At 41.9% G+C, this 27698-nt stretch overlaps 1 protein-coding gene and 1 pseudogene across 1 annotated transcript in view; both read right to left on the bottom strand.

Annotated features, from left to right (window-relative positions):
- Positions 1–27282, bottom strand: part of LOC148453483 (wings apart-like protein homolog) — a 62117-nt gene extending 34835 nt beyond the window's left edge. The window contains exons 1-8 of the mRNA XM_088462066.1: positions 27256–27282; positions 25128–25223; positions 21366–21515; positions 20071–20207; positions 19428–19539; positions 11500–11724; positions 8524–8635; positions 5800–5897 (exon numbers count right to left, since the gene is read on the bottom strand). Coding sequence (XP_088318192.1) covers positions 5800–5897; positions 8524–8635; positions 11500–11724; positions 19428–19539; positions 20071–20207; positions 21366–21515; positions 25128–25223; positions 27256–27282 — 957 coding nt within the window. The remainder of the gene's footprint in view (positions 1–5799; positions 5898–8523; positions 8636–11499; positions 11725–19427; positions 19540–20070; positions 20208–21365; positions 21516–25127; positions 25224–27255) is intronic.
- On the bottom strand, positions 1352–1470 carry LOC148453484 (5S ribosomal RNA; annotated as a pseudogene).
- Positions 27283–27698: the final 416 nt, after the last annotated feature.

The following is a 27698-nucleotide window of genomic DNA, read 5'->3' as shown; positions in this document are numbered from 1 at the left end:
AGGAGCAGTTATAAGCATGACATTATAGAGCCAGAGGTAATAAATAAGTTAGTACAAATGGATTAAAAAGGAGTAAATAGTAAAAAAATATAGCAGCTTATCTGAGTATAAGAAAAGTTTTTTTTCTTTGAATTCATGGAACAAGAGTCAATCACTCCTAACGTGTTTCGTCCTGGGACTTCATCAAAGGGATGGCGTGTTGGTGGAGTATTCCGATATTTATACCCCATTAGGAGTTCATTAGAGGTCAGGAGTCGGCATCACTTCCTGTGTGTCAATTGGCACTTCCTGTGTATCTGAAGTTTAAAATATTGTTGGAAATAAGCCTTCTAATTGCCCTTTCCTATTGGCACTTCCGCCCATAATAGGGCACGTCATGTACCATGCAATTTCTGTTCTCTACTTCTAGGTACAGTGATCTTGGCCACGTTTGCTGGTCCCATCACTTCCGCCTTCTTTGGTGTGCATCCTCGCGTCACTACCGTCCTTTTGGACCTTGTGTGTGCGCCCGCCGAGTCCTATGTTCATCATCGCTTCCGCCCTTACTGGTAACTTCACTGGGATACTTCCGCCCATTTAGCGCGGATCTTTGGAACACTAGTTGTCTTGACATCACTTCCGCCCTTCAAGTGCATGACTTGGAAATCCGTTCTAATTCTAACTTCGGCCCATACAATAAAGATCATTTATATTAAATTTCTTTGTTGTTATTTCTTGCCGGGTGAATCTAGAACGCAAACAAAAACAAATAGTAAGATCTAAAATGTACTTGCAGTCCTGATTTATAGAATCGTACCCCATTATGTCGATGTCTATCAAAGTCTATGTTAGATGTTAATATGTGAACATAATCATTGTAAGAGATTTAAAATGCGATGTTCATATGTAGAATAGTGTAGACTTTTAATTAGTTTAGTCCTTAAGTTTTTTTTTTTTTTTTTAAAGTGGGAATTTTCTAAAACTAATAAAAAAGTAGGTTCTGTTCAAGGAAGTTTTACTAGAGCATAACCCAAAAGTCTTGATGGTTTCTTCAGAGTAATATATGTTGATTTTTTTCTTCTTCTTGGCCTGGAGTCATTTAGGGGAATATGTGGGGCTTACAACACCTGGAATTCCCAGGTGGTCTCCTGTCCTGGTCAGGCCCAACTACGTCTAGCCCCCGATGTCTAGCGAGATCGGTGCTTACACGTAGTGGTATGGTTGCAAGCATATTGGTTCAATTTTGTATTTGGTCTGTGATGAGTAACTCGTCCGTCTCTTAGATGGTCCAAACTCCATTGAGATGAGAATAGTTCCTTAATGGGGGTGTCATTGTATTGAGGTACATCCAATATGTAAAAGATTTTTTCCGTATTTGCAGCACCTGGTATTCCTAAGAGGCTCCCCATCTTAGTACTAGCCAGGCCCAGCTATGCTTCGCTTCCAAGATCAGACAAGATTGGGCATACATATACTGGTATGGCTGCGAACACCCTTTGCCCTTGACTCAATAACAATTGGCACTCCCATAATTTCTACTACACCTGGTCTTCCCTCAAAGGTCGCCCTTTAGTGTACTGGTCAGACCCCGCCTGGTTTATCAGGAGACATCTATGATCTGATGATAACATAGCGGTGTAATAGTAGATAGGATCTATTACAAGAATGGGGCGATCTAATAATTTTCATTGAATCCTTTAGGGGCCAACGTGTCCAGTTCAAATAGCCAGAACATCTCTCGTCTTGATCAAAAGTTGCCTAGATCTCCTCCTCTTTCGCCCAAGGTCACATGTTCAATGGCTATAAACATATCTTCAGGGTTGGAGTTATGCTCTATTGCAGTGTTTGGAGACTGCGTGTCCCTCTACTTTGTTTTTAATATTTCGGATATGCTCCTGAATCCTTTCAATTTCAAGGGTCTTTCCTACGCATTTGAGTCCACAAGTACATTCCAGCAAATACACCACTGATGTGGAGTTACAATCTTTTATCGTGTACTCCTTAGATCCATCTGAGTAAATGAATGTTTTCTTTTTGGGGTGGAGGAATTTACAAATATTGCAAAGGCCAAATTTATAGCTGCCTTTAGATTTGAAAATATTTGAGGTGGTTTATTTCTTTCTGATCCCGTAGCATACTAGGTGCCAATAAGTCTTTCAGGTTTTTGGATTTCCTATAGACACAATCTGTGGCTTTGGTGGCAGGATCCTCTTTAGCACTGGGTCCAACAGAAGAATGTTCCAGTTTCTCTTGGACTTTTTGATCTGATTTTCATGGCCACTATATGTAGTAATGAAGGGTTGCATCTCCTTTTTCTGGGGCTCCTCCTTGTTATATCTCAGTAGGTTCTTCCCGTCTAAAGTATTAGTTTTCTGTATTGCTGCCATCAGTGTTTCTTCAGGATACTCCTTTTCTCTAAATCTATTCGCATAGACTTCCAGTTGTTCATTGCATGTTTTGCCATTACTGCAATTGCGTTTTATCCTGTAGAACTGAGAATATGGAATATTTTTCTTCCATTTGTCCAAATGGCAACTTTTTAAATGCAGTTTACTGTTAGCATTTAATCATTTTATAAAATTCTTGGTACGAATTTTGGCCTCTGTTGCTGTTAAAATCAGATCTAAAAATTCAATGCTTAAATTATTAAAATTGGACGCAAATTTTAAATTGATATTATTTCAAATGTGTAATAAAAACTGGTTAAAACACTGTCTTCCGATCCTTCCCAGATAATTAAAATATTGTTAATGTATCTTTTGTAGGAGATTATGTTATTTTTGAATCGGTTACTATTGTAAACATAGTTCTTTTCCCAGCAGCCCATTAAGAATTTCGCAAAGCTTGGGGCAAAAGTTGTGCCCATGGCTGTTCCACATTCTTGACGGTAAAATTGATTCAAAAATGCAAAATAATTATGATTGAGTATAAAACACATGAGATCACATAAAAACTCCATGTGTGGGATCTCCATATAGTCATTCAACTCTAAAAATGCTCTTACCGCGTTAATGCCTTTTGTGTGCTCAATACGGCAATTGTTGCCCAGTTGTAAGTTTGTTTCCATTTGATCTCCTCCATATATTGTAAAACATTTGTGTTGGTGTCCGTGAGGTAGGATTCGAGTTCCATAATGTAATTCTGAAGGAAAATATCAATGTATTTAGACAGGTGAGAGGTAAGTTATTCAATGCCTTCTATAATTGGCCTGCCCGGGGGTTCCGTGAGTGAGTTGTGGATTTTTGGTAGAAAATAGAAGATGGGGGTTTTGGGGTTCATCTTCATTAGAAACGGGAACTCTACTTTAGTTATAATATTCTTGTATAAACCTTATAGCAAGATGGTTCTCAGTCCTATGTAATCTTCTACTGGATCCTTATCCAATTTCTCATAGGAATTCTCATCTCCAAGTCTAAAAGGAGCAAACACACACGATTTTTTTGAACGATTATCGATAACGATATATTTTATCGTTAAATCATTGAAATAATCGTTCACTTTCTGAGTTAAAACGTTGAACGATTGTTGTTTATGCACGTTCATGTTTGTAGTTCAGTCAGACTGACCAACACAACGATTTTCAGTAAGGGAATATGCAAAAATCCTTTGTAGTTAAAAAAAAAAATCGTTCATTACATTTAGTAAATGAACGATTTCGGAAACCATTTTTTCAAAGGGAAAAATTAACGAATATCAACTAAAATAGTTTATTAAAATTGTTCATTTACTAAATCGGTGTGTGTGTGTATATGCAGCTTGAGAGCTTCTTTTAGATAATAGGTGTAGTCCATGATGACTAAACCCCCCCCTTTGTCAGCCGGTTTTAGAACTATCTCCCGATTTTCCTTTAAGTTCTTTATAGCTTCCTTTTCACGGTTATTTAAGTTCTGTTTTAAAGTCTGGATCACCTCTTTTTCACAAAGATCTTTTTTGACCATTTCATAAAACATGTTTATATGGGTCCCCTAGGACTCTAGTGGATAATATGTTGATTTCCTTTTCAGGTCTGATTTTGAGGTAGATTCGTTGTAGTTCTTTATAGGTGCTGACTCCTTTGTCAAAAAGTGTCTTTTGAGTGTGAGATTTCTTACAAATTTGTTCAAATCAATAAAAAAAGTTGAATCTATTCATGCTGCTTGTTGGGGTTAAAGTTCAACCTTTACTTAGTAACGTAATTTCAGGTTGGCACAGTATGTGCTGGGATAAGGACTAAACTAATTAAAAGTCTACACTATCCTACATATGAATACCGCATTTTATATTTCTTACAATGATTATATTCAAATATTAACATCGACTTTGATAGACATCGGCATAATGGGGTACGATTCTATGAATCAGGACTGCAAGTACATTTTAGATCTTACCATTTGTTTTTGTTTGAGTTCTAGATTCACCCGGCAAGAAATAACAAAGAAATTTAATATACATGAACTTTATTGTATGGGCGGAAGTTAGAATTGGAACGGATTTCCAAGTCATGCACTTGAAGGGCGGAAGTGATGTCAAGACAACTAGTGTTCCAAAGATCCGCGCTAAAAGGAAGGAAGTCTACCGGTTAAGTTACCAGTAAGGGCGGAAGTGATGACGAACATAGGACGTGACCGGCGCACACACAAGGTCCAAAAGGGCGGAAGTGACGCGAGGATGCACACCAAGGAAGGCGGAAGTCACGGGACCAGCAAACGCGACCAGGATCACTATACCTATAAGTAGAGAACAGAAATTGCACAGACATCACGTGCCCTATTATGGGCGGAAGTGCCAATAGGAAGGACAGAAGTTGCCCGATCAACAGAGTGGAAAAAACACAGTTTAAACTCTGCTTTTCACAGCACAAGGCACCAAAATATTGCTATTAGCCAAGACAAAAGCTAACAAGCAATTAGAAGGCTTATTTCCAACAATATTTTAAAATTCAGATACACAGGAAGTGCCAATTGACACACAGGAAGTGATGCCGACTCCTGACCTCTAATGAACTCCTAGTGAGGTATAAATATCTGACTACCCCACCAACACACCATCCCCTTGATGAAGTTCCAGGACGAAACGCGTTGGTGGTGATTGACTCTTGTTCCATGAATTCAAAGAAGAAAAAAAAACTTTTCTTATACTCAGATAAGCTGCTATATTTTTTTACTATATACTCCTTTTTAATCCATTTGCACTCACTTATTTATTACCTCTGGACTCTATAATCTCATGCTTATAACTGCTCCTAAATGTATTTTTAAAGCTTAAAAGTTGTACTAAAGCTTTGTACTTGTGAAACTCCACCCCTTTATTTAATTTTTTCTATTGTTTTTGAATAAATTGTATATATATTTTTCATATATTTATTTTGCACTCTTTTACTTTAATGGTGTAGGTACATACTATGTTGGATATTATGAATTGAGGATTTTTAAAAGAAAAAAATCCATTTAATCCACACTTTTGTGTTGTAGTAAACTAGTAGCTCTGTTAATTCAATTGTTTCTATTACCTTCCTTAATACCTTTTACCAGTATTTTACTATTAACTTAGAGCTGACACTGGAATATCATAGGTTAAGTTACTACAATTTGACACTACAGACACTGTATACACTATATAGTCTCCTCACTTCATTATAAAGAAGTATTGGTGCCGTACCCACCCATTTTCGTGATCGGTATATATCTATATAAAATAAAAGTATAAAAGTTACATGCAATTTTAACATTTAGAAATTATGGTCACGGATGCACATGTAAATTTTCTCTGCATGGCAAATAAATCAAAATAAAATCGGTAGAGGCTTTCAGAATGAGAAACAATCAAGGTTCAGATACTCACACTCTCCAGGACCCTTAAACACCTTTCAGCTCCCCACAAAAATGCAACCAATTTTTCCTCATTTTCATTGTTGTCAAGATGATTCGCACATTCTTTAACTAGAGGGGAAAACAAAGAACTTATCAGAACATATTTTAAAGAAAGTTTAAACAAGCTTATTCTGGGTACACACTTGTCCAATCCTAACGAGATCCAACTCCAAATCAGACTGTTTATGCAAACCTACTGCAGACCTGGCCACAGATTCTACATTCAATCTATATGTATATACTTGCCCAATTTTTCAGCAGACCACCTATCTGCATATGCTGAAAGGATTGTCTCACTAGCATCAGCTCCCCCTGCACCCATGGTAATTGTTAAAAAAAAAAAAGTGGGGTCCCCACCCTAACAATTATCCCCTAAACCTCTCAGCTTGGTCTGATATTGGAAAATATAGGAGGGACCCAAATACCGGTTTCCCCTCTATTTTCCAATAACAAGCACAGGGCTAAACCAGCCAGGAGGCATGGAGAGACACAGTGTAGGGTCCCCCTGTCATCACATTAACCAGCCCCAAACTGGTCAACCCAGGACTGGAATTAACCAGAAAGTGGGAGCCACAAAAATAATATTGGGGTCCCTCCCCCTCAGTGGCGGTGGATGTGGGGTTAATCATATGGAAAGAGTTAATATTGTTCTTGATAGGCAGACTACAGGTTCCAACATGCCTGCCAATGATCCCCTAAGCTGCGTCAACCGGACGGGTATGCTGGCTTCATGGCAGCAGAGGCGTCTGCTGCCATGACCCAGACGTCAGGCGAGAAGGCACTAATGGTCTAGTGAGGAAGCGGACAGCCCTGGGCACTCATCGCAGCGGCTTCAGGTGAGTCTCCAGTGCCAGAAGCAAAAACTGCCGCGTGCAATTGCCTTACCCGACATAACCATGCGTCCGGTTGCAGTCCGGGCCCCCGGCGTTGCCACTAGCAAGCTCTGCAGTGACCCGCTGAAATCACCAGAGATGTTACTGGTGTTGTGGCGCAGCGGAGGTAGGAGCGTTTTATTACGCTCAGTACTGATAACTCTCTAATATAGAAATAAAATATGTAAATAAAATTAAAGCTTGGGAATGTCTGAGCAGTCCCCCTGTTAAAAAGGTGCATCTGAATCCTGCCGCACTAAACTCAAAACTGAATGCCTGTGGCTAGGAGCGGGGTATATGTGGAGGAGGAGCTGGGGCATCCTTGGTGCCTGGATCACTCAACCACATTACCCTATGGTATTTCTGTAAATCCTTATGGACCCTGAAGAAGAATATTACAATAAAGTCAAGACACTGATTGTTTTAGTATTTTATCGAAGACATCTTTCGCCTGGTGGGCGAGGGTCTGTTTAAGCTCTTTTGCACCACCCAGGCCTCCCGGTGTCTTCTTTCTTCAGGAGCTCTGTTCCTTATCCGCTGTCAGACTGCTTCCCGCTGGCTAACATCAGCCAGCTCCAGGGGGCAGGGTGATATTGCGGCGAGCCATAATGGTCACTCTCAGTTCATTATCAACTTAATTAACATGTTTAATAGTGCAAGGAAAGACAATGAGCAATGGCAAACCTTTCCACTTTAAAAGGTAGTATGGCTTGTCTGTTTGTCTTCCCCTCCCTTTTAGAATGTAAGCTCTTACAAGCAGGGCCCTCTACCCTCTTGTGCTTCTCCCTACTTTAGTTTCATCTACTTCTTTCTCACCACTAGAGCACCTAACACTTAGTTGCTTATGCTCTGTTCTTGTCTGGGTGTTATGGTCGCTAATGTAGCAATATATATTATCCATGTCCTGGTCCTGTATTGTATTGTTCTGTAAGTCGCTTGTCTACAACTTGTTTATGTACTTTGTAAGGCGCTGCGGAACATTTGTGGTGCCATATAAATAAATGATAAATGGCTAATGACAGCAAAAATGTTCTGTAAAGAGTAGTGTAGCACCAGAAGTAAGCCCTTTATGGAACTATTCAGATCTAACCGATGAAATAAGTTTCCAAAACATAAAATACAAGGTATGAGTCATCCACATGTAGGTACAATAGCAGCTACAACTAAACACAGTCAGGAAATGATTCATCACATATCCAATAAAATACATGAAAAGGGAAAGGCAGCACATGTAAAGTATGAGCACTCTAAGTGATAACACAATGACATTCCTTGTATCGGAGGTTGATTCCTAAGGAGGATTTCACCTCCATGGGAATCAACCTCCGATACAAGGGACATCATTGTGTTATCACTTTGAGCGCTCATACTTTACATGTGTCTTCTTTCCATTTTCAGGTTTCCATTAACAGTTTAAATTCTTGCACATGCTTCACAGCAAACTAAGATTTATTTATCACCAGTTATTTATATAGCGCACACATATTCCGCAGAGCTTCACAGAGAATATTTGGCAACTCACATCAGTTCCTGCCCCCAGTGGAGCTTACAATCTATATTCCCTACCACATGCAAACATACACACCAGGGTTAATATTTGTTGAGAGCCAATTAATCTACCAGTATATTTTTGGAGTGTGGCAGGAAACCAGAGTACCTAGAGGATCCCCACTCTAGCACAGGGAGAATACACAAACTCCACAGTTAGGGCCGTGGTGGGAATCGAACACACCACCTCAGTGCTGAGAGGCAGTAATGCTAACCATTATCAAACATGAATATTCATCAACATGTACAACACATTCCATTAAATGAAAACATACCTTTATCAACAATATGGTCAAGTCCACCTAAAAGTCTTAGTTCCTCTTTAAACCAGTCACCTGCTCGTTTCGATGTGAGAGACAGTAACGTCTCCATAGCTAAATGACCACTCTGCAAATTGAAAGAAGCACAAAATTATACTTGTAGTCTATGCACGATCAATTTAACATCACACACAAGCCCAAAGGCATATAAAGGCAATTGCTTCAACATATACTGGAATGGTACATTAACATGGATAATGCTGGAATCGAAACAAGCCAATTGCTTTCAAGATTATAATTTAAAACAAAAAATGGACTTAAATTCTCAAAATGACACTATCATTTGGTCTCATAAAGGACGAAAAAAAAAAATTGAAAACAGAAGGAATACTACATTTGAGGGCAGCTAGCGGTGCACATTTTTCTGCCCTTTTTGACACTAATTTCGCTTGCACCTGCATAGGCTCCAAGCAAAATCAGCCTTATGCATGGGAGGAATCTGTCGAAACCAGCACTAAATGTATTTCTGCCCCTTGGAAAGATTTATTGAAGAACTAATAAGGTAAAATTAATTTATAGCAATTGGTAAACAGGGCAAAAGAAAAAAAAAAAAAAAGGAGGGGGCAGGATATGTTTTTGTATTTTCATAATAAACATTTAACTGATCAAACTTAGTTGTTTGTAAAAAAAAAAACATCCTTATAGTCATTTATTTTTATGGTGAAAGAGGGGGTAAAGGGAGGTTTAAAGAGACCACCAAAATACCTAAAGCATACAATAAACTTTGCTTTTAAAAACCAGAAGGGTATTTTAAGTTAGCCATTCAACTATCATATTCCCATCTTAGTAAAAAAAGAAAACCCCATGTAAAAATAGGATTTACATACAGTCTCATTTTGTTTCTGCACCAATATAAGTAGACATTTAGCATAATTTTTTTTTTTTTTTTTTAGCCCATGTCCTCTGACATCATAAGTGTTTGGATACTGTTAAGTATTTATCACTCCCATCTACTGGCAGCCTGCAAGCACAGCCCATCCCCCTAAGGCAATAACGAACGTTTTAGATATAGATTAGTGATTTTTAATGGTTTCCATGAGCTTTAGCAATACAATCAACCACAACCGGAAGAGCGTCTTTATGCAGATGTTAAACTACATATGAAATCTGCACCATTAACTCTTACTTGAATGATTTTTGCGTTGTTTAACGTGTTAAGATCTACTTTTAAAAAAAGAAATGTACATTTTATATACTTATAAAGCAGTCCCCTTAGGAATCCACTGTATTTGAAAGTGTTAACGTTGCACGTTATGGGCGGTGTCAAAACAAAAATGAATTACAGCACAGAGTGCATAAAGGAGTCTGGTTTCAGATATTTTCTAGACATAAAAAATACATGGACAAAAATGTTTAAAATGCACTCCCACGTCCCAACAGCCTAACAGTAATGAAACGAAGCAGGATATGTCTAAAAAGGTATAAAACATTTTAACTTCCGGAAATTATAATTCTGTATCACACACACATCACAAAATTAGTATTATGATACAGCTAACCAAAATCTTAGGGCTCAGTCTAAGCAAATACAGTTTTCCTATTCAGTGTAATGTGCCATTTAGATTGTTCAGACACTTAACAACAGTGACATTTGACAAAAGCTTGAAGCTCCGGAAATCAGGATAGCAAAAAAAGAAACGAGCAGAGTAGACTTTAAAGTGATGCACTACCATGTAGGATATACATTTTTCCAACTCATCGATACCCCTAGGGGCTGCTGTGTGCAACCAGCTTCTCTCCAGCTCTAACGCAGAACAGTTAGAACAATTCTTTTTATCTACCATTTACAATGGCAGTGGAAATGCCATGGTGCATAATGAGTGTTAAAATATTACTTTCTTTAGTCATTATAAAAGTGGAGCAGGGTTTCTGACATTTACTATAAGCCATCAAACAAGTGGTGTCTGTAGCCACTGGCAAGTCTGCAGTAACTCCATTAAACAACAGTACAGGTGTTAAACACGTTTATAGTGTAGCAATTAGGGTACTAGATGTAGTTTTATCTTGACCTCACAGTATGAAAATCACTGTGCTAGTTGATTTAATAAAATTATTTCAACGTGATACTCAGTGTCATGGAGTTAACTGAAACGCGTGGGATTTTGAAAACATTTTCATACATATCACAAACATGTAATGAATACAAATATAGATGTAGGATGATTCACTTTCTGATACCACCTCTTAAAATGTATATCGCTATCAGATATAGACCAATTTGTATAATATTTATCCTCACAGCAATATAATGTCCAGGGGAGTATGACTGATAAATAGTATAGTCTTATAGGAGAGTAGTGATTTTGATAAGTTGGTCAGAAATCCTGATTATAATAACAGATGTATAGCACCAGGTGGGTCCGATGATTACGGGAGGGTACACATCCTCCAAAGTGGTTACGTCTCTTATCTAGAGGCAGCCAGTCTAATCGGGATCTCCAGAGAACGCAGTTAAGCCGCGGTGTGGAGCAGTGCTATTTCAGATCTTCCAGAAACACAGCGTTTCCCCTGTTATTCCTGCCAGCCAGAGATAATTTGCAAGGGATCAGTACTATCAGAAGGTAGCATGTCTTGAGAAAATTCTCAGTGTAAAACCAAACACACTGATCTCAGGCACTGAAGACAAACCACCTTCTGATAGCACTTAATCCGATTTACCATCATCCAACACTATTGAAATCTCCTGCACCACAATTTTTCTCCGGCTGGCAGGAACAACAGGAGAGACGCGGTGTCTCTGGATGATCTGAAATAGCACTGCTCCACCACTGCGGCTCAGCGGCCATCTAAGGAAATTATATTGCTGTGAGGATACTGAATATATTTTACCAATCGCACGATCTAGTCACAGATATCAAGTACCTGACCAATGAGACCTGCAAACTAATCAGTGAACAGAGGAGACTAATCAGTGAATCAGAGGAGACTTACCGTGATATTCTCCAAATCCAGATGCTTATTGTGGACTGTTTCGCACAGCTTACGAATTTTCTCTTTTATTTTGTTCATATCCTTCTCGTTCATATACCTGGATGTAGTATCTTGCTCCATCTCTAAAAGTCTGATCATAAGGTCCAGACTAGCTCTGTCAAGGTCCATGTTTAAGCGGTCTCTGCTTAGTATGTACATCAACGCGGCAGTACAAAGTGCAAGATTCTAACAAAAGAATATAGAATGGGCAAGACTGAAGACTTAAATTCGAATTGCACATTAATAAAATTACAATATATATATATAGATTTATTTTTTATTTTTTTTCAAAAGTTCTGACTGACTCATCAACGCCCGACACAATCCCCTGAATCTGGAAAAATGAAAATCTGGGAGTATATTCCTTCCAGGATGCGAGTGCCCACAAAACATAAGAGTTATGGCAGACTTACCCTTGTCAACTCTTTTTTTGTCGAGATCCATAGGGTCCACAGGGATACCATGGGGAAATGTGGATGGAGTGATCCAGGCACCAAACATATAAGCTTTCAGCACCCAGGATGCCTGAGGTCCTCCTCCACATCTATATCACCCACCGCATCCACAGTATTGGAGAAAGGGAGGACTTCTTCCAATTAATGATCCAGATGTGCCTCTGTAGGCAGGCAATGGTTAGTTGGAGATGGTGTTGTAATGCAGCTGGAGACTGTCTCATTATCAGGAGGTTGTCCAAGTGTGGCAGTATTCTGACTCCCTGACGTGGGCTGTCATGACTAATTATTTTGGTTGATCGACCAAAGGGCAGTGTCTGAAGTTAGTAATGTTGTTGCAGGACAACAAACCGTAGAAATTGTTGGTGGGATGGCGTAATGTCAGGTAAAATCCCCAGGTTCCATTGCCAGAATAATTGACCGAAGAGTCTCCATGCGGAACTTGCGTACACGGATAAGCTTGTTGAGGGTTTACAGATTTAGAATAGGGCAATGAAACCCATTTGGTTTCTGAACCAAAAACAGGAATCCAAGAGTCCAGCATCTATTTCAGCTTCTCCCAAATAGGAGAAGCTGAAATATCTCTCCCTGTATGTGGGAGAGATATGTCGGCTGTTTTCTGGTAGGATCTGCTAGAGTCTTCCAATGCCCCCGTCCATTCTTCAACAACCTTGGATACCCAGATAGCAGCCATAGCCGGCCGGGTAACAGATCCAGAGAATGAATACACTGATTTAAGACAGGTTTCAAGTCTTCTATCTGTGGGATCCTTGAGTGAAGATGTGTACGGTATAGGCAACATAGCGCTCCTGACTAAATGAGTCAGATAAGCCTCCACAGTAGGACGGACTATCCACTTAGTACATTCGGTAGGTGGGAAAGGATACAAAGATGCTAATCTTTTTGGAACATGGAACAGTATCAAGCATACTCCATGCTTCTCCCATAAGTTCAGTGAGCTGCTCAGGCTTAGGAAATTCAGCTTTTACCACCTTATGGTGTTTAAACACTTAGGTCTAGGAGCTGGCTTGTCAACCTCTATATTTAGTATTAATTTGACTGCCCCTGCAATTGGAAATGTTTCTGCAGCACCAGAACCCTCAGAAACCATTGATGGGATGGTGTAATTGGCACATGACGATATGCATCCTGAATGTCCAAAAGACAGCATAAAATCCCCTGGTTCCATTGCCAACACAATTGACCGAAGGGTTTCCATACGGAATCTGGGTACTCTGATAAATGTATTGAGACCCTTTAGATTCAGAATAGGCCGGTGAGCACCGTTGGGTTATTGGACCAAAAACAGGCTGTAATAATAACCCTTTCCTAGTTGATTCAATGGAACCCAGATTATTACCCCTGAAACCAGCAGAGAATGAATGGCCTGCTGGAGGGCCAAGGCTTTCGGTGACTCCACTGCAGGAGTTGTGCAAAAAAAAACTTTGCAGGGGACTTCTCCAGAAGAGAGACCACCTCCTGAACACAGGCGTCTGTTGTTGAGAGTTACCAGGTGTCCAAAACTGTAGAAGTTGGCCTCCTACCCTGGGAACCTCCAGGGAAAGGCCCTCCCCCATCAGACCGCAGGTACATCCTCAAACTTGGAAGACGTCTGTTTGGCCAGGGTTTCTTAGATTGCGGTTTCCTGCGAGAACTGGTTATTGAAAACTGACCTTTTGCTTTTCCTTGTGGCCCGAAAGGCTCGAAAGGATGACTGATGCTGAGGGTAGACCAGCCATTCTAGAGGCTGCCACCGTAGCAACAATCTTATCCAGTTAAGTATCAAACAGAATGCCTCCCGTAAACGGAAAGGATTCCAGGGCTTTTTAGATCCTGCATCTGCTTTCCAGTCCCTTAACCAAAGGGCTTTTGTGAGCCACGATTGAGACAGCTGATGCCTTATAGGATAGTATACCTGCATCCAACGCTGCCTCTCCCAAAAAGGAAGCTGCCTCCTTAACATGGGAGATAAGAGTCAGCTGTTCTCTGGAAGAATCTCTTCCAGTGCCTTCATCCATTCTTCAATGGCTTTAGATACCCAGGCCGTAGCCATGGCTGGCCGAGTAACAGCTCCTGATAGCGAAAAGACTGCCATGAGTCTTCAAGACTCCTATCTGTGGAACCCCTAAGAGAGGATGCAGCGGGTATGGGCAATGTGGCGCTCCTGATCAGATGTGCCACATGCGCGTCTACTGAAGGCGGAGCTTCCCATTTGGTGCACTCCTCTGGTGGGAGGGGGTATAAGGCCGCAACCTTCTTTGTAGTATGGAATCGCCTATCCGGAGAACTTCATGCTTCCCCCATAAGTTCCGAGAGGTGCTTAGATTTGGGAAATTCAGCTTTCACAACTTTGACGCTTAAATACTGGAGCCTTTCTTTGCACTGGATCCTCATTATCTATGTTTAGCACAGCTTTGACCACCCTAATCAAGGAGGGGACATCCGCTGTTGGAAAATGGTCCTCCTCTCCTGAGAGAGATTCCTGAGAGGAGCCCTGTATATCCCCACACTCATCAGAAGATGCACCATAGTCAGCAGGCTGGACGGAATGATACTATGAGGCCGACTGCCTTCTGGTTTTAGGCTGTACCGGTCTAGCTGCTTGCAGTAGTAACTGAAGGGCAGCAGAGGACAAACCCATACTCTGACCTCAGTGGGTATAAAGGTCCATCCAGGATGGATGCATAGGGGGCATAAACATAGTAGGTTGTAGCTGCTGAAGGTACCCCATAGTTGGAGCCAGCCTAGGAGCCACCAACCGGTCTACAACCTTCGCCATGAACTGGGAAAAGGAAGCCCAAGGGGGTTCCTGCCCAGAAGCTGGTAGGTTTGACTGATGTGGTGACTGATTAAAACAGTGACTACATCATCCATCTTGTATGAAATCCTGAGGGTATAACCCCGCTTTACAGGTCATACATGACACCAGCACAGGGGCTTCAGCCACCTGTTTCTCAGCTTCTTTGGACACAATATCACTAATGCTATGCAAAGTACTTATACAATGTCACAATGTTTCACACCCAAAATAACCCACACGCCTGTAGCAGAGGGCTTATGAGGAGAAACAGCAGTGATACAACTGACAGTTATTCAGGAACAAAAAGGCAGTATAACACAGCAGATTTCACAAGTAACATGCAATGTAAATGATATACCATAAAAAACAAATATATATATATATATATATATATATATATAGATAGATAGATAGATAGAAGTGGAATTGGGAAAAGGCATGCACCTAATAGTGTAGTATTTAAAACAATGTACGTGCTCAAAATATAATGTGCGTACCAAATAATAAATCTTTAAGGCTTATCTGTGATTCTTTCACTGGGATTCCATATGGTGGGGTAGGTATGGTCCTCCAAAAGATCATTAAAACCTTAATAGAAGAGGCTCCAACAGAGCCAGATAGAACACAAATATAGTGTAGTATTTTGTTTACAAGCAGCGCATATAATTTAATGTATAGTGCGTACCAGAAAGATACTTAAACAACTGCATATAGGACCCGACCGGAAGTCAGTATCAGGCTAACTATATCCATCTGTATGCGGGCTATGGGGGCCTCCATGGGATCCTAGAGGAGTTATCAGAGTACACAATACTATATGCAGTTGTTCCCAATTCCACTTCCAGATCCCATTTATCCTGATTGCTGTTCAGGAACCTGAGAAGACTGCTGCCACCTCCACCAGAGGGATCAAAGTGTCACACGTGTTAGCACTATATGGATTTCACTTTGTATTGAAACACATTTATTGCACAAACATATATATTTGTTTTTTTTTGCAGTAAGCTCTATTAGTCAACTACCCCTAGTAGGATATCGAGCTCTGTATAGCCTGATCACCTAGAGAGAGGGATACAGGGAGACAGACCCAACCTCCTGAGAACACAGCCACCGAGAGCACCTGAGAGTGGTCTCTGGCCGACTCGTATACAGGGAGCCTGGTTGGAGCAACCTAGACGCGGGAAACTTCAAATCTGAACCAGCGTCTGGTTCGGGGCAGGAGCGTTGGAGAGGGCATACCTCCCCTCTGCTGCATAGATCCACCTGGCACACTGACATGGCCGCCGCCATTTACTTTAGCCCCAGCTGTCAGGATCCGTCAAGCCCCGGTGATCTAGTGTGGGAGGCAGTTCACCCATCTTATCACTACAGCAAGTCTCCACCGCCAGTGGCACGGACTGCCACGTGGTCCCCAGCCGCGAGGAACCACCTTACCTGTATCCCCGATGCTCACGGCTGCAGTCCTGGGCTCACTTCTGACGCCAGACGAAATCACCATTTCCCTCACTGGTGTTGCGGCACCGACGGGGGAAGACGAAGCAGCAGCACGGGCGTCCATTAAAAAAATAAAAAAAAACTTGTTTGGGACTGCTTGCTGCAGTCCCACTGTTCAGCAAGGTGTCACCTGGACACCAAACAAAAAATAATGTCCTGTAGCCAGGGGCGGGGTATATATGGAGGAGTGCATCCTGGGAGCTGAGAGCTTGTTAACTATTTGGTGCCTGTCTCACACCACACACATACCCCAAGGTCATTTCTGTGGACCCTATGTACCTCGAAGAAGAAATGCATCACTTCAGAGTCTACGCAGACCCATCGCAGAGTGATTGACAGGAAGTGAGCGTTTGGGGGTGGTTGGCTAAAACGCAGGTGTATCAGTGAGTTTGAACGCCATTACAGGAGCGTGCAGAAATTAGCCACTGCGATGGCATACGCAGCTTGAGTTCTCACTGCGTACAGGAAGGATTGCAATTTCTGAGTAAGGTCTGACCTTGTGTAACTGTGCGTGAGGCTCCGATGTTACTTGATGGTACCGATAATTTTGCAGACTTGTAAGGTATTACAAATGTGAGTAAGGGGAAGTGGACGTCTATATTGGGCTGCAACGGTATTGCGATTGCAAACATTAGCATATTTTCACAGCGGGTCTGTGTGCGCAATCGCAGCTGCAATCGAAATAGTGATCCGTATTAAATCAGGCCCATAGGCCGCTAATACATAAACATTGGCAACCAATACATATGCAGCTAATACAAGTACAAATGTACAGTACTTAGCCTTCCAGGAATCAACACCGAAGCTGCAGGGGAGAGGAGGTGTGTAGGTATGTGCAATGCAGGAGACTGAAACAGTCCCTGCAGAGGAATGGCCACTGTGCATGCCCTGCTGTTGGATGGATCCATGATTGTACCCTGCAGAAGGGGGGGGGGGGGGGGGAGAGCAACGCTGAAAGCTCCGCCCCCTCCGTTCTCCACTCCCCCGAGAGAGTGTACTTCCCCTTGTTGGGGAAAATTTGTCCAGCCTGTAGCGCCCACACTCCCCCTGCTCGTAAGGGAAGGAGAGCTGCCGCAAAATACCCTGGCGGTGCCCTCTGCACATCAGCAAGCTGACTGACATCTCCTGCAGCCGCCAGCAGAGACAAAAGTAAAAAAAAACAAAACAAAAGAACCTTACAAAAAATAAAAATGCTAAAATTACAATAGGGCTACATAGCAGCACCTTCCAACGTGCCCTACTCCGTGAGCACCTAAAGAGCACTGGAATTGTGGGATTTCAGTTTAATTTGGGTGCCAGCCCCAGCCTCCTATTGTCCAGTGTTCCCCCCAGCCTTGCTGCAAGGGAAAAAGGGATTTTTCGAAATTTGACTCCTAAGGGGGTGAAAAGGGGTCAAATGTTTCCTCCCCCTGAGCAATGTCCTGACTGACCATCTCATCATGGCAACAGCACCGTCCAATATTCAATTACGGGAGCAACACTAAGTGCCACCCCAAGAACTGCCAAACATCACTGGCAGTTGGTGTGGCTCCCGTAATTGAATATTGGACTGTGCTGCAGCCCCACCTCTGGAGCCACCACTAGCCATATGATCCTGACGTGGCTTATGAGGCAGACAGCACTGCAAAGGGGTCAAATGTGTTTACACCGATTCCTAATTAGCTCTTAAGGCGCATATCCATTACCGATATCGTGTAGTGTGTCCCCTGCAGTGGTGTGCTCAATGTCCTTAACGACATTGAGCACCCACGCTGAATGATATATTGTTCAGTGACGTGACTCTCCCTCATCCCCGTACTTGCAGTACCTGACAATATAGGTCAGGTTGCCCTGCATGTACGGGTGATGAGCGACACGGCCAAAGGGAGCGTGCACTGGTGGTTAACGGCATATCCACTGGATGATAACGATATCGTTCATTAGATCATCTAGTGGATACGCGGCATTAGGCCACAGGTGAGGGAGGGAAATGTCAAATGTGTTGCTAGGGGGTGAAGGAAGGGAATGTGTTACAACAGAGCTAAGGGAGGCAAATGTGTTACTACAAGGGTGAGCAGGGATAATGTGTTACTCCAGAGGTGAGTAGGGGTAATACTACAGAGGTGAGAGTGGAACGTGTTAGTGCACAGGTGAGGGAGGATAAGTAACTTTGGGCTAAATACAGATTTTCTGTAAAAATAAAACTGGTTGCAAATCTCTCTATGACAGGAAACACAATCCCTAACTAAAAGTATTGTACGAGAAGTATATTACCGTATATACTTGAGTATAAGCCGAGTTTTTCAGCACAAAAAATGTGCTGAAAAAGTACCCTCTCGGCTTATACTCGAGTTAAGTGTAGCGCTGACCGGACGGAGTTCGGTCAGCGCTACAAACTGCCAAACACACAGCCGCCGGAGCTGGCAGCTGCGTGTTTGGTGTAATCAGCAGCCGCTGAGAATCTGTCAGACTCTCAGCGGCTGCTGCTGCTCCCACTGCGGTAGCCATCTTCCGGCTCCCACAATGGGTGATGGGAGACACGTTGTTATGACGACGTCTCTCCCATGCAAAGCGGCCGGAGGAGCGGACAGCGGCGGGACCAGGAGTTTCAGGTAAGTGATTTTTTTTTTTTATTCTTGTCACGTCTCTCTACTGGGGGGGAGGGGGGGGCGGACTACAGGGGGCACTTCCAGGGGGCGATTACTACAGGGGGCACTGCCAGGGGGCGATTACTACAGGGGGGGATTACTACAGGGGGCACTACCAGGGGGGGATTACTACAGGGGGCACTACCAGGGGGGGATTACTACAGGGGGCACTACCAGCTGCTGCCATTTCCCACACTAGGCTTATACTCGAGTCAATAAGTTTTCCCAGTTTTTTGGGGTAAAAGTAGGTACCTCGGCTTATATTCGGGTCGGCTTATACTCGAGTATATACGGTAATCATAATATTAAGTGGCAGTTTGGTTGAATTCAACTGCAGCACCAATTAGCTACATAATTAAAATATCAACATCACATGAACTCTACTGTATAGCCTATAAAATGCATTTTGAAGAAACCACCCATTTAAAAATGATGAAAGGCCTTATAAATAGTATATAGTGTACTGTTACAATCAGTGACAACAGTATTTGTAACAATATAAATAGGTTCACGTACCGGGTGATACTGACTGTCATCCAGTGTTTTAAAAACCATGGCTACCATTCCATGTGCTCGCAGGTGCATTCGGAAGCTTGGCATTGCACACTTTGTCGCCAAGCTTATTACACTGTGGTGAGCAAAAAAAAGATTAATGGATAAAATAACAAAAAAAAAAAAACCACACAAACCTGAAGACCACAAAACACACCACTTGACATGAGCACACTGCAAAGCCTGTACGTTATTTTTTAAATATTTACATTGAAAAAGGGTCGTATCATAAAAATTTGTGTTTGTATATACATACACAACTTTTTTTCTCTAAAAATAAGCGACACTGAAGTTGCATCTTTTGTAAATAGTTGGACACCCGCTGCATAAGCTTGTATAGGTTATCCACAGGGTAGACTGTACAGTTACCATGGAGGTAATACACTAAAACAGTTCTAGTCCATATTATGGGGACCTTTACTTGGCCCATGTAAGGAGCCATGTACAGCCATTATATTGAGGTCAATATATCTGCCGGCTGATATAGATGGTGGGCATGAACATGTAAAATCTAGACAAACACATTTCCAATGTCAAAACTATGCATTTTACTTCATAGACATCCATATAATAAATAAATAAATACACCCCAGGGCACATGTCCCACCTAAGGCATCGCGTGTTTATGGGCTGGTTACTCTTCAGTCCACTGAGCAAGTACTCAATATCATCTGTGAACTCCTGATTCTCACCAAATTCTACCACATCATTGAAGTGCTTCACATGCTGAACAACAGTGTACAGCTAGGAGACAAAAACAAATAATTTTTTCAATTGCAAATTCACTGTGGTCCAACCATTAATAAAAAAGGACAACAAATGCAGTGGTCACAGACACAAACAAATGCCCGACTGAACGTCTTTCCATGCTTACATAAAAATGTATTATGCTAGGAACATTGCAATTCAGTCGGTTTGTCTGTGGCCAATTTTACATGTAAACAATCCATATAAAAGTGTTGGGTTTAGAACAATGTATCCATCTTAACATTTATTATGGAACAAAAATATAGATCACATACTGCTTTTACACTTATGTCCCGGGTCTGACCCAAGATTTGGAACATAGCTCCAAACCGGGTCAGACCCGAGACAGATCCCATTTTCCACTGCGGCGCCGATCCGGGTTATTCCCGGATCAGAGTCATTCACACTGCACACTGGTGCAGTCCTGGCGCTTGGAGATGACATCTCCATGCGTCAGAATATGGCTTTCCCCGTGCTGTAAACGGGGTCCAGGGTCGGATGACCCGGGTTACCAGTTTACACTGAAGCTTTACCCGAGTCCTTCCTGGGAATAACCCTGCTCGCTAGTAGGGTTGGCTTCGCAGGTGACTGGACCCTGGTGGAGCCGTTTCCACCTACCAAAATCCCGGTTTGATGCACGCTCACGTGAAATAACTTGAGATTTTGATGCTAGTGGAAAAGGGAAATAAAATAAATACTAAAGCAAATTAAAGAATTTATGATAAAACCGAATCATCTGAGTGTGTCCAATTTTGCTCCTTCTACTATTCATTGCTGCCTACATAGCTCAATATGCTATTTAAACAGCATTAGGGAACAAGCACAGAAAGATGAAAGCTTTATATAGGTTTATGAAATTCCAGGTCACAGTAGTAAAAAAAGTGACCTTAAAAACAATTCAATTGCCATCAAAAGCCAAGGGGCATGTGCATGAGACAACATATAAATATTAAGCAGAAAGTTGTATGCTGAATGCACACAATTCATTAGACAATGATCAAGTGAATGTTTTGCCAATTATGAATAAAAACGCTCTACACAGCTCAACACTCCCAATGACTCTTTAATAGCTTTCACATATTTCCTCTGATGTAATACAAAGTAATATAGGGACAGCATTAGAAAGGACAATATAAAACAGAAAAGAAAACTCACTTCTTTATGCTCCTTCCTGCATTTAAGTGCAGTTACAATGTCTTGATACGGCTGTGTGGGAATAGTCACAGTTTTAATCACTTTAGGAGGAGGAGCTGGTGCCTTAAACACACCATCATCCTTGGGACATGGAGCCTCTGATGGTTTTGCCTATAGAGAAAGATTAACACGAAATACATAAACACACTGATTACAGTTTGCTGATTTAGGTAGCACATTATTCTGAGTAGCAATTACACCAAACAGCAGCAACATTTTTAATGTTAGACCTTTTTTCACTATATACATATACGCAAAAATGAAATGCTTAAAGCTGGGTAAACAGACGATATTTCAGCCGATTCGTCGGATTGGTCAGATAGATTGTCAAAAATCGCCTAGTGTGTACACACCGGGTCATGCGCGCTCCCGTTTGTCCGCCAGCCGCATTGTCAGGTTGGCCCTACATGCAGCTCAATCTGACAATGCGACTGATGACCCCATGAAGCATATCGTCTAGTGTCTAGATTAACTTTCCCAGTGTGAACATGAATACTACTTAAAAAAGTCTACTATCAAGGCCCATTCTAATTAGTATTAAAAAAATTGGAAGGAAACACTCCAGAGAAGCATCCAAAAACAAAAAGGTCTTTTCAAATAGATGTTCATTCTATGGAAGGAAGAGCAGAAAAAAAAACTGCCTCACTGGTCAAGCAGAGAAGCTTGGTGGCTTGTTCGTTTTCATAAACTCAGAAGCTGCCAAGAGGTTTTAGACCTGGATTTAATTTCCGTTTAGAGGAAGAGAGAAAATCAGGTGGAATAGAAAAAAAAAAAAAAAAAAAAAAAGATGCCATGTCTAATCAAATGATAGCAGGGAACAGAGGGTTTAATTTGCACTGAAATGGAAATTTTGCAAACGTTTTTTTGATAGCATGCCTGATTTACTGGGAGGGAAATGTAGGAAAATACTGTCAAAGTTTAAAAACACATGCTTTATGTATTAAATACACTACAAGCTGACCAAATCAATCCATTTCTACTTGCTGTAAAAATGGTTACAAGTGATTATTATTCTTTATTTATATGGCGCCACAAGGGTTCCGCAGCGCCTTACAAAGTACAGAAACGAGCACAAAAGACAACAGTTATTAACAGTACAGACAATGGAGGACAAGTACATGATTTATAAACAATGCTGAATAACACCTAAATAAGCAGCAGAGTGTCAGTAAGCAGTTTTAGGTGCCATTGTAAATTAAATTAAAAGTAAGGCAAGAAGAAGCACGTGAGGAAAGAGGGCCCTGCTCGTGAGAGCTTACATTCTGAGGGGAGGGTCAGACAAACATGGGTGACCCTTATGGGCTAGATAGTGAGGAAGGAGCATAGAGTAGTGGGTTAGGGTAAGCGCTGGAAAGCATTGAGGAAGAAATGGGTCTTGAGGGCCCATTTGAAGATTAAGAGCCAGGAAGCCAAGCGATGGAGGAATTTTGCAGGAGCAGTGGTGTCAGAGGGGTAAATCCAGGGTTTGGTGATGGCAAGGAGAATCAAGGCATTGCAGATGAAGTGCTCATGAACGGAGACCAGTTTATTATAGACAAAACTGGCTTTCCAGAGGGAACAGGAGAGAGGGACAGAGTTAAGAGGCGAGAGGAGAATGAGATTATTAGGGTTGATGTAGTGTGGAGGTGATATCGATCTAGAGAAGGGGGATAATGAGTGTGGGGTTATGTGGCCGGCTTCTGAATGAAGAAGGGTGACAACAGGTGGTGGGTAAGGTGGAGGTTTAGTGTTGTGTGTGGGGGGGAAGGATAGGTAACTTGGAGAAAAGAAGGTGCAAGGTTTAGTGGTGGTGCAGCAGGACCATGGTGGAAGAGAAGTGAATAATACTGGAGTTGTGGGAGATGCAGTGGAGAGACTTATATGTGATGAAGAGAGAAAGAGGAGGGGAAGGAGGGGGAGAATGTAGAGGGGAATATGGATGGAGAAAAGAGATGAAAACTGGTGGTAGAGGAAAAAATAATGTAGCAGCTGAGTAAGGGAGGAGTAGAAGAAGAGAGACATCGTGTAGATGAGGCAGTTGGGGAAACAGTCAGTAGTAGTAATGCGTGTGAGATGAGGGAGCAGTACAGGTCAAAAGTCAAAATCAGATAAAAGGAAGAACAGTGCTGGAAATGTAAGGGCACAACTACAATAGTATATTATAACCAAAAAAGGAGTATAGAGCTGTTAAAGTAGCAAGACTTGAGAATTAGTATAAAGCATGAATATATATGTATAATAAAAAAAAATGTATAGGTGTGAAACAATGGTAGATACTACAGTGGTATAAAGATAAATTGACAGTGGTATTGAAATGATTTAAACAATGTAGAGAAGAAACACAAACATACAAGTATTAAATGTTCAGTAAGCAGGTAGTTGCTTGCAATGCTGAAGCAGGGTGTTGGCAAAAGGTGTGTGCAGGTTATAATGGAAGCTGGTTGCTGAGTAACAGGGTTTCCAAAAGCTCAGAAGATCCTTTGTTTTTTTTCCAAGTTATAGAGAGTTCTTTTAAAATGTCGTCCTCCTGTCTTCCTCCTGCTTAACTCCTGACTAACTCTTTAAGTTCTGCTGTACATGTAGTGCCACTAATACCCCTTTTACACCGGAGCTAAAACCCGGGTTCTTGAAGGGTTAACCCGTGCAGCTCCCTGGTGTAAAAGGGGAGAGAGTTGGATCGCCGGGTCGAGTGACCCAGCAATCCAACCCAGGTAACTAGCAGGGTTTAACACGGGCGCAGCCCGTGAAACCCTGCTATGGGAACAGCGCACTTCGGGTCACGATGACCTGGAGTGCGCTGCTAGCCGGCCGATTGGTCCGGCTTCAGTGGCGCTTGGAGATGACGTCATCTCCAAGCGTCCACTTTCACTCCGCAAAAGCTGGGTCTATGCAGACCCGACTGCGGTGTGAGCGGCGCTGACTCGGGAATATCCCGAGTCAGCGCCGGCAAAATTCCGGGTCTGATCCGGATAAGAACTTTGTTCCAACTCCGGGTCAGACCCGGAATTTAGGTGGAAAAGGGGTATTAGAAAAAAAACCCGCTTTGAAATAAAACCTAGCAGCCTTGTACAAGCCTAAAGCCTTGTAACCTACTGATTATATAGTTAAGCATAACATGTGTAGTCACTGATTACACCCACCCTCAATACCCTCACCCACACCAGATACAAGTCATAAAATTCTAATACAAGCAAGTAGAGCCAAAACAGCATCCCATGAAGCTATGAGATAAGATCTGACTATATAATTAAATTTAAAGTTACTCTGGAGTTTAAAGATATTGATTAAAGACAGTATACCTAGCAAATCAGAGAATTCCAGACAGCATTGGTTTTTCTATAATAGATGCCTGGTGCAAATATATGATTACCTAGCAAATCAGAGAATTCCAGACAGCATTGGTTTTTCTATAATAGATGCCTGGTGCAAATATATGATTACCTAGCAAATCAGAGAATTCCAGACAGCATTGGTTTTTCTATAACAGATGCCTGGTGCAAATATATGATTACCTAGCAAATCAGAGAATTCCAGACAGCATTGGTTTTTCTATAATAGATGCATGGTGCAAATATATGATTACCTAGCAAATCAGAGAATTCCAGACAGCATTGGTTTTGATTCAAATGTCTTTTTATCTGTTCTTTAAACAGTGGAGAACTTCAGTTACAAAGTGGGGGTCATAAATTTGTCTTTAGCAGTGGGTCTGTATAGAATACCCTATGCAGTATGAGGACCACTTACTGGTGCAGACTGGGCTTTCAGTGCTGGTAAGGCAGGGAGCTCCTCTGACTCTGGGTGGTTCCAGTGCCTTGCATTATACACCGCTTTTGTTGGAGACTGAAACAAGATCATTTTAGTAGTTAGGTATTGAAGCAAATAAAATCTATAATAATTAAATGTACATTGAAAGTGAAGGAATAGACTTACAAGTTATCTGTTAATTCAAATGCAATGGCATCCAAAAAAAGATATACTCAGTTACCGTATATTGTGGAAAAATATTATTAGGCTTAATATATTGAATTTATGTATACCCTAGCTGTAGTAGCCGGCACTGCCCGGGCAAGTCCATGACCAAACGTAGCGCTCCCGCTAGGCTGTTTTAGCGGGGCGCCACGTCCTGCCCTATTTCTGAAGGGCAGAAAGCAGCCTGCCCTCCAGCGTGGCGCCCCGCTGAAACAGTCTGTGGGTTCTGTACTCCACCCACAGGCCGCAGTGTCCCACAGGTGGGGAAAACGCCCCCAAGAGTGACGAAAAGGGGACGCGTCCCCTTTTCATTTGCCACGCCCTTTTGGAACGCGCGATTATGTGCCCTTGCTCTAGGTCCAGCGCCGTGCCTGCCGCCGGACCTAGACTGAACACTACAAACGTCATTAGAATTAAATTGATAGGGGACATCTGAGAGAAGTTTAAAGTAATATTATGAAGAACATAAACAACAGTAGTGAAGTTCACCGCAGGCAGGTTCTGGCACTTATATACAGATGGTCACTGCTTGGAACTTGTGAGCAGGCAGCATAAAGCTGGCCATGAGAAAAGCAAGACGTCTCCAAGCATATATATGCCACTTTCAGAGTTTGGCCCTGTGACTTGTTGATGGACATGGCAAACACTGGCTTTAGGGGGAAAATGAGATGGTAAATCCGTAGGTATTATGGGATCCTGGGCATGAGTACATTTTCTTCCTTTGCCGATCCTGTCAAAATAGTAGCGCCAATGATATTTTTCCGAGACTCGTAGTACATAATCTCGTACAATTACATAGTTTGCACTTCTCCATCTTTCCGATTGTTATTAGAGGATGAGCGCTGTATTCAATGAAAAGATCATAGTGAAATGCCACCTTTAGCATAAAAGCCCAATTTGACCTCTTCAAAATAGCCTTGCATCGTGCAGTTTGTTCAATTGGGATGCTCAAAATGAGGTTTGAAAATCTGCAGCAGCTTGTCGTTATAGAATAATCTGCTCTCGTGTCTCAGAAGCTCGAAGCTTCATTTGTCAAGATAGTAAAGCTGTATTCTTTTTTTTATCCAGTGCTTTTCAGTGGGCGTTATGGGAAAACATATAGACTATGTTCTAATCCAGCCTCTAAACTATTCATATGCCAATTTTCAAGTCAAAGACTGAAATGTTTGGTCGTGATTGAGCAAACATTCATACATTTCATTATTATATATTAGTAGGGAAACATGTCTTATATGTGTAACAGATACACCTGAAAAGTACATCCAACCTAAGGCATTGCATGTATATGAGCTGGCTACATAACTAGTCAGTGTAAATGCAGAATTAAGAGATTACATATAATGACATGAAACAGCAGGGTAAAGACAGCACTGCCATAATGGGCTTACTAGAGTGTGAGTCTACTGTTAGAAAGTAGCATGATCCGTCACCAATATTCAAGCAGCTAATGGTGTCTGGCATTTCCATATAGCTTATGATGGTGTGGTATGAGAAAAGACAGTAAAAACGGAGAACATGAAAGAACTAGTCAAATGTGGAAATGCATTTTTAAATATGATTTACCTGTCATTGCATTTCCAATGCACACCCATTGAAATGTATTTTAGCATTTAATTAGGGAATGGGTATGAAGTCCCGGCGGCCGAATAGCGCCCAAATGGAGAAGATCCCGACAGGGCAGGTAAACACCCTATCCCTACCCTTCTTCCCCCGCTAACCCTCCCTTTAGTGGTGCCTAACCCTAACCTCCCCCTCGGGGGTACCTAACCCCACCTTACCACACCCTAAACCTAAACCTAACCATAACCCTCCCAAGAGGGGGTGGTGCTTAACCATAACCGCGCTACGCTTCCTAGACCTAACCCTCCACCCGTGGCTAACACTAAGGGCGCCCTGGAATTACCTCGTTCGGGCTGGAGTCCTTTGGCATTACGGCGTCAGGATTCTGAAAGCCTTCGGTATTTCGACGCCAATTTTAAGTCCCTTGTCGGGATTGAGACTGGCAGCCGCCGGTCTCATAACATCACTTTAATTAGGTTTGTGTGTATCAAATGCATGAAACAGAATAAGAGGTATTCCTATTAATCCATCACATTACAAGTGAAAAACAGGTCAAAGCAAAATCTGTAGTCTCTTATAGCATAATGTATTCATACTTTGCATAAGTTTACATGCACCTAACTTGCATGAAAAACACGTTAACAGTACATGGCACATAGCCTTAGAGCTGAGAGCGGACAGTTGTATAAATACTTTTTTCTGTCACTACAGCATCCTGTGGGGGAAAAATAAAACAAGACCGGATTTTCTGTATAAATAAAAAAGGCAGTGGAAACAGACAAGCAC

The sequence above is a fragment of the Taudactylus pleione genome, unplaced genomic scaffold (genome assembly GCF_031769625.1).
Source record: "Taudactylus pleione unplaced genomic scaffold, aTauple2 ptg001143l, whole genome shotgun sequence".
Lineage (NCBI taxonomy): Eukaryota > Metazoa > Chordata > Amphibia > Anura > Myobatrachidae > Taudactylus > Taudactylus pleione.
The sequence above is the reverse complement of the archived record's forward strand: the minus strand, read 5'-3'. Positions and strand labels throughout refer to the sequence as shown.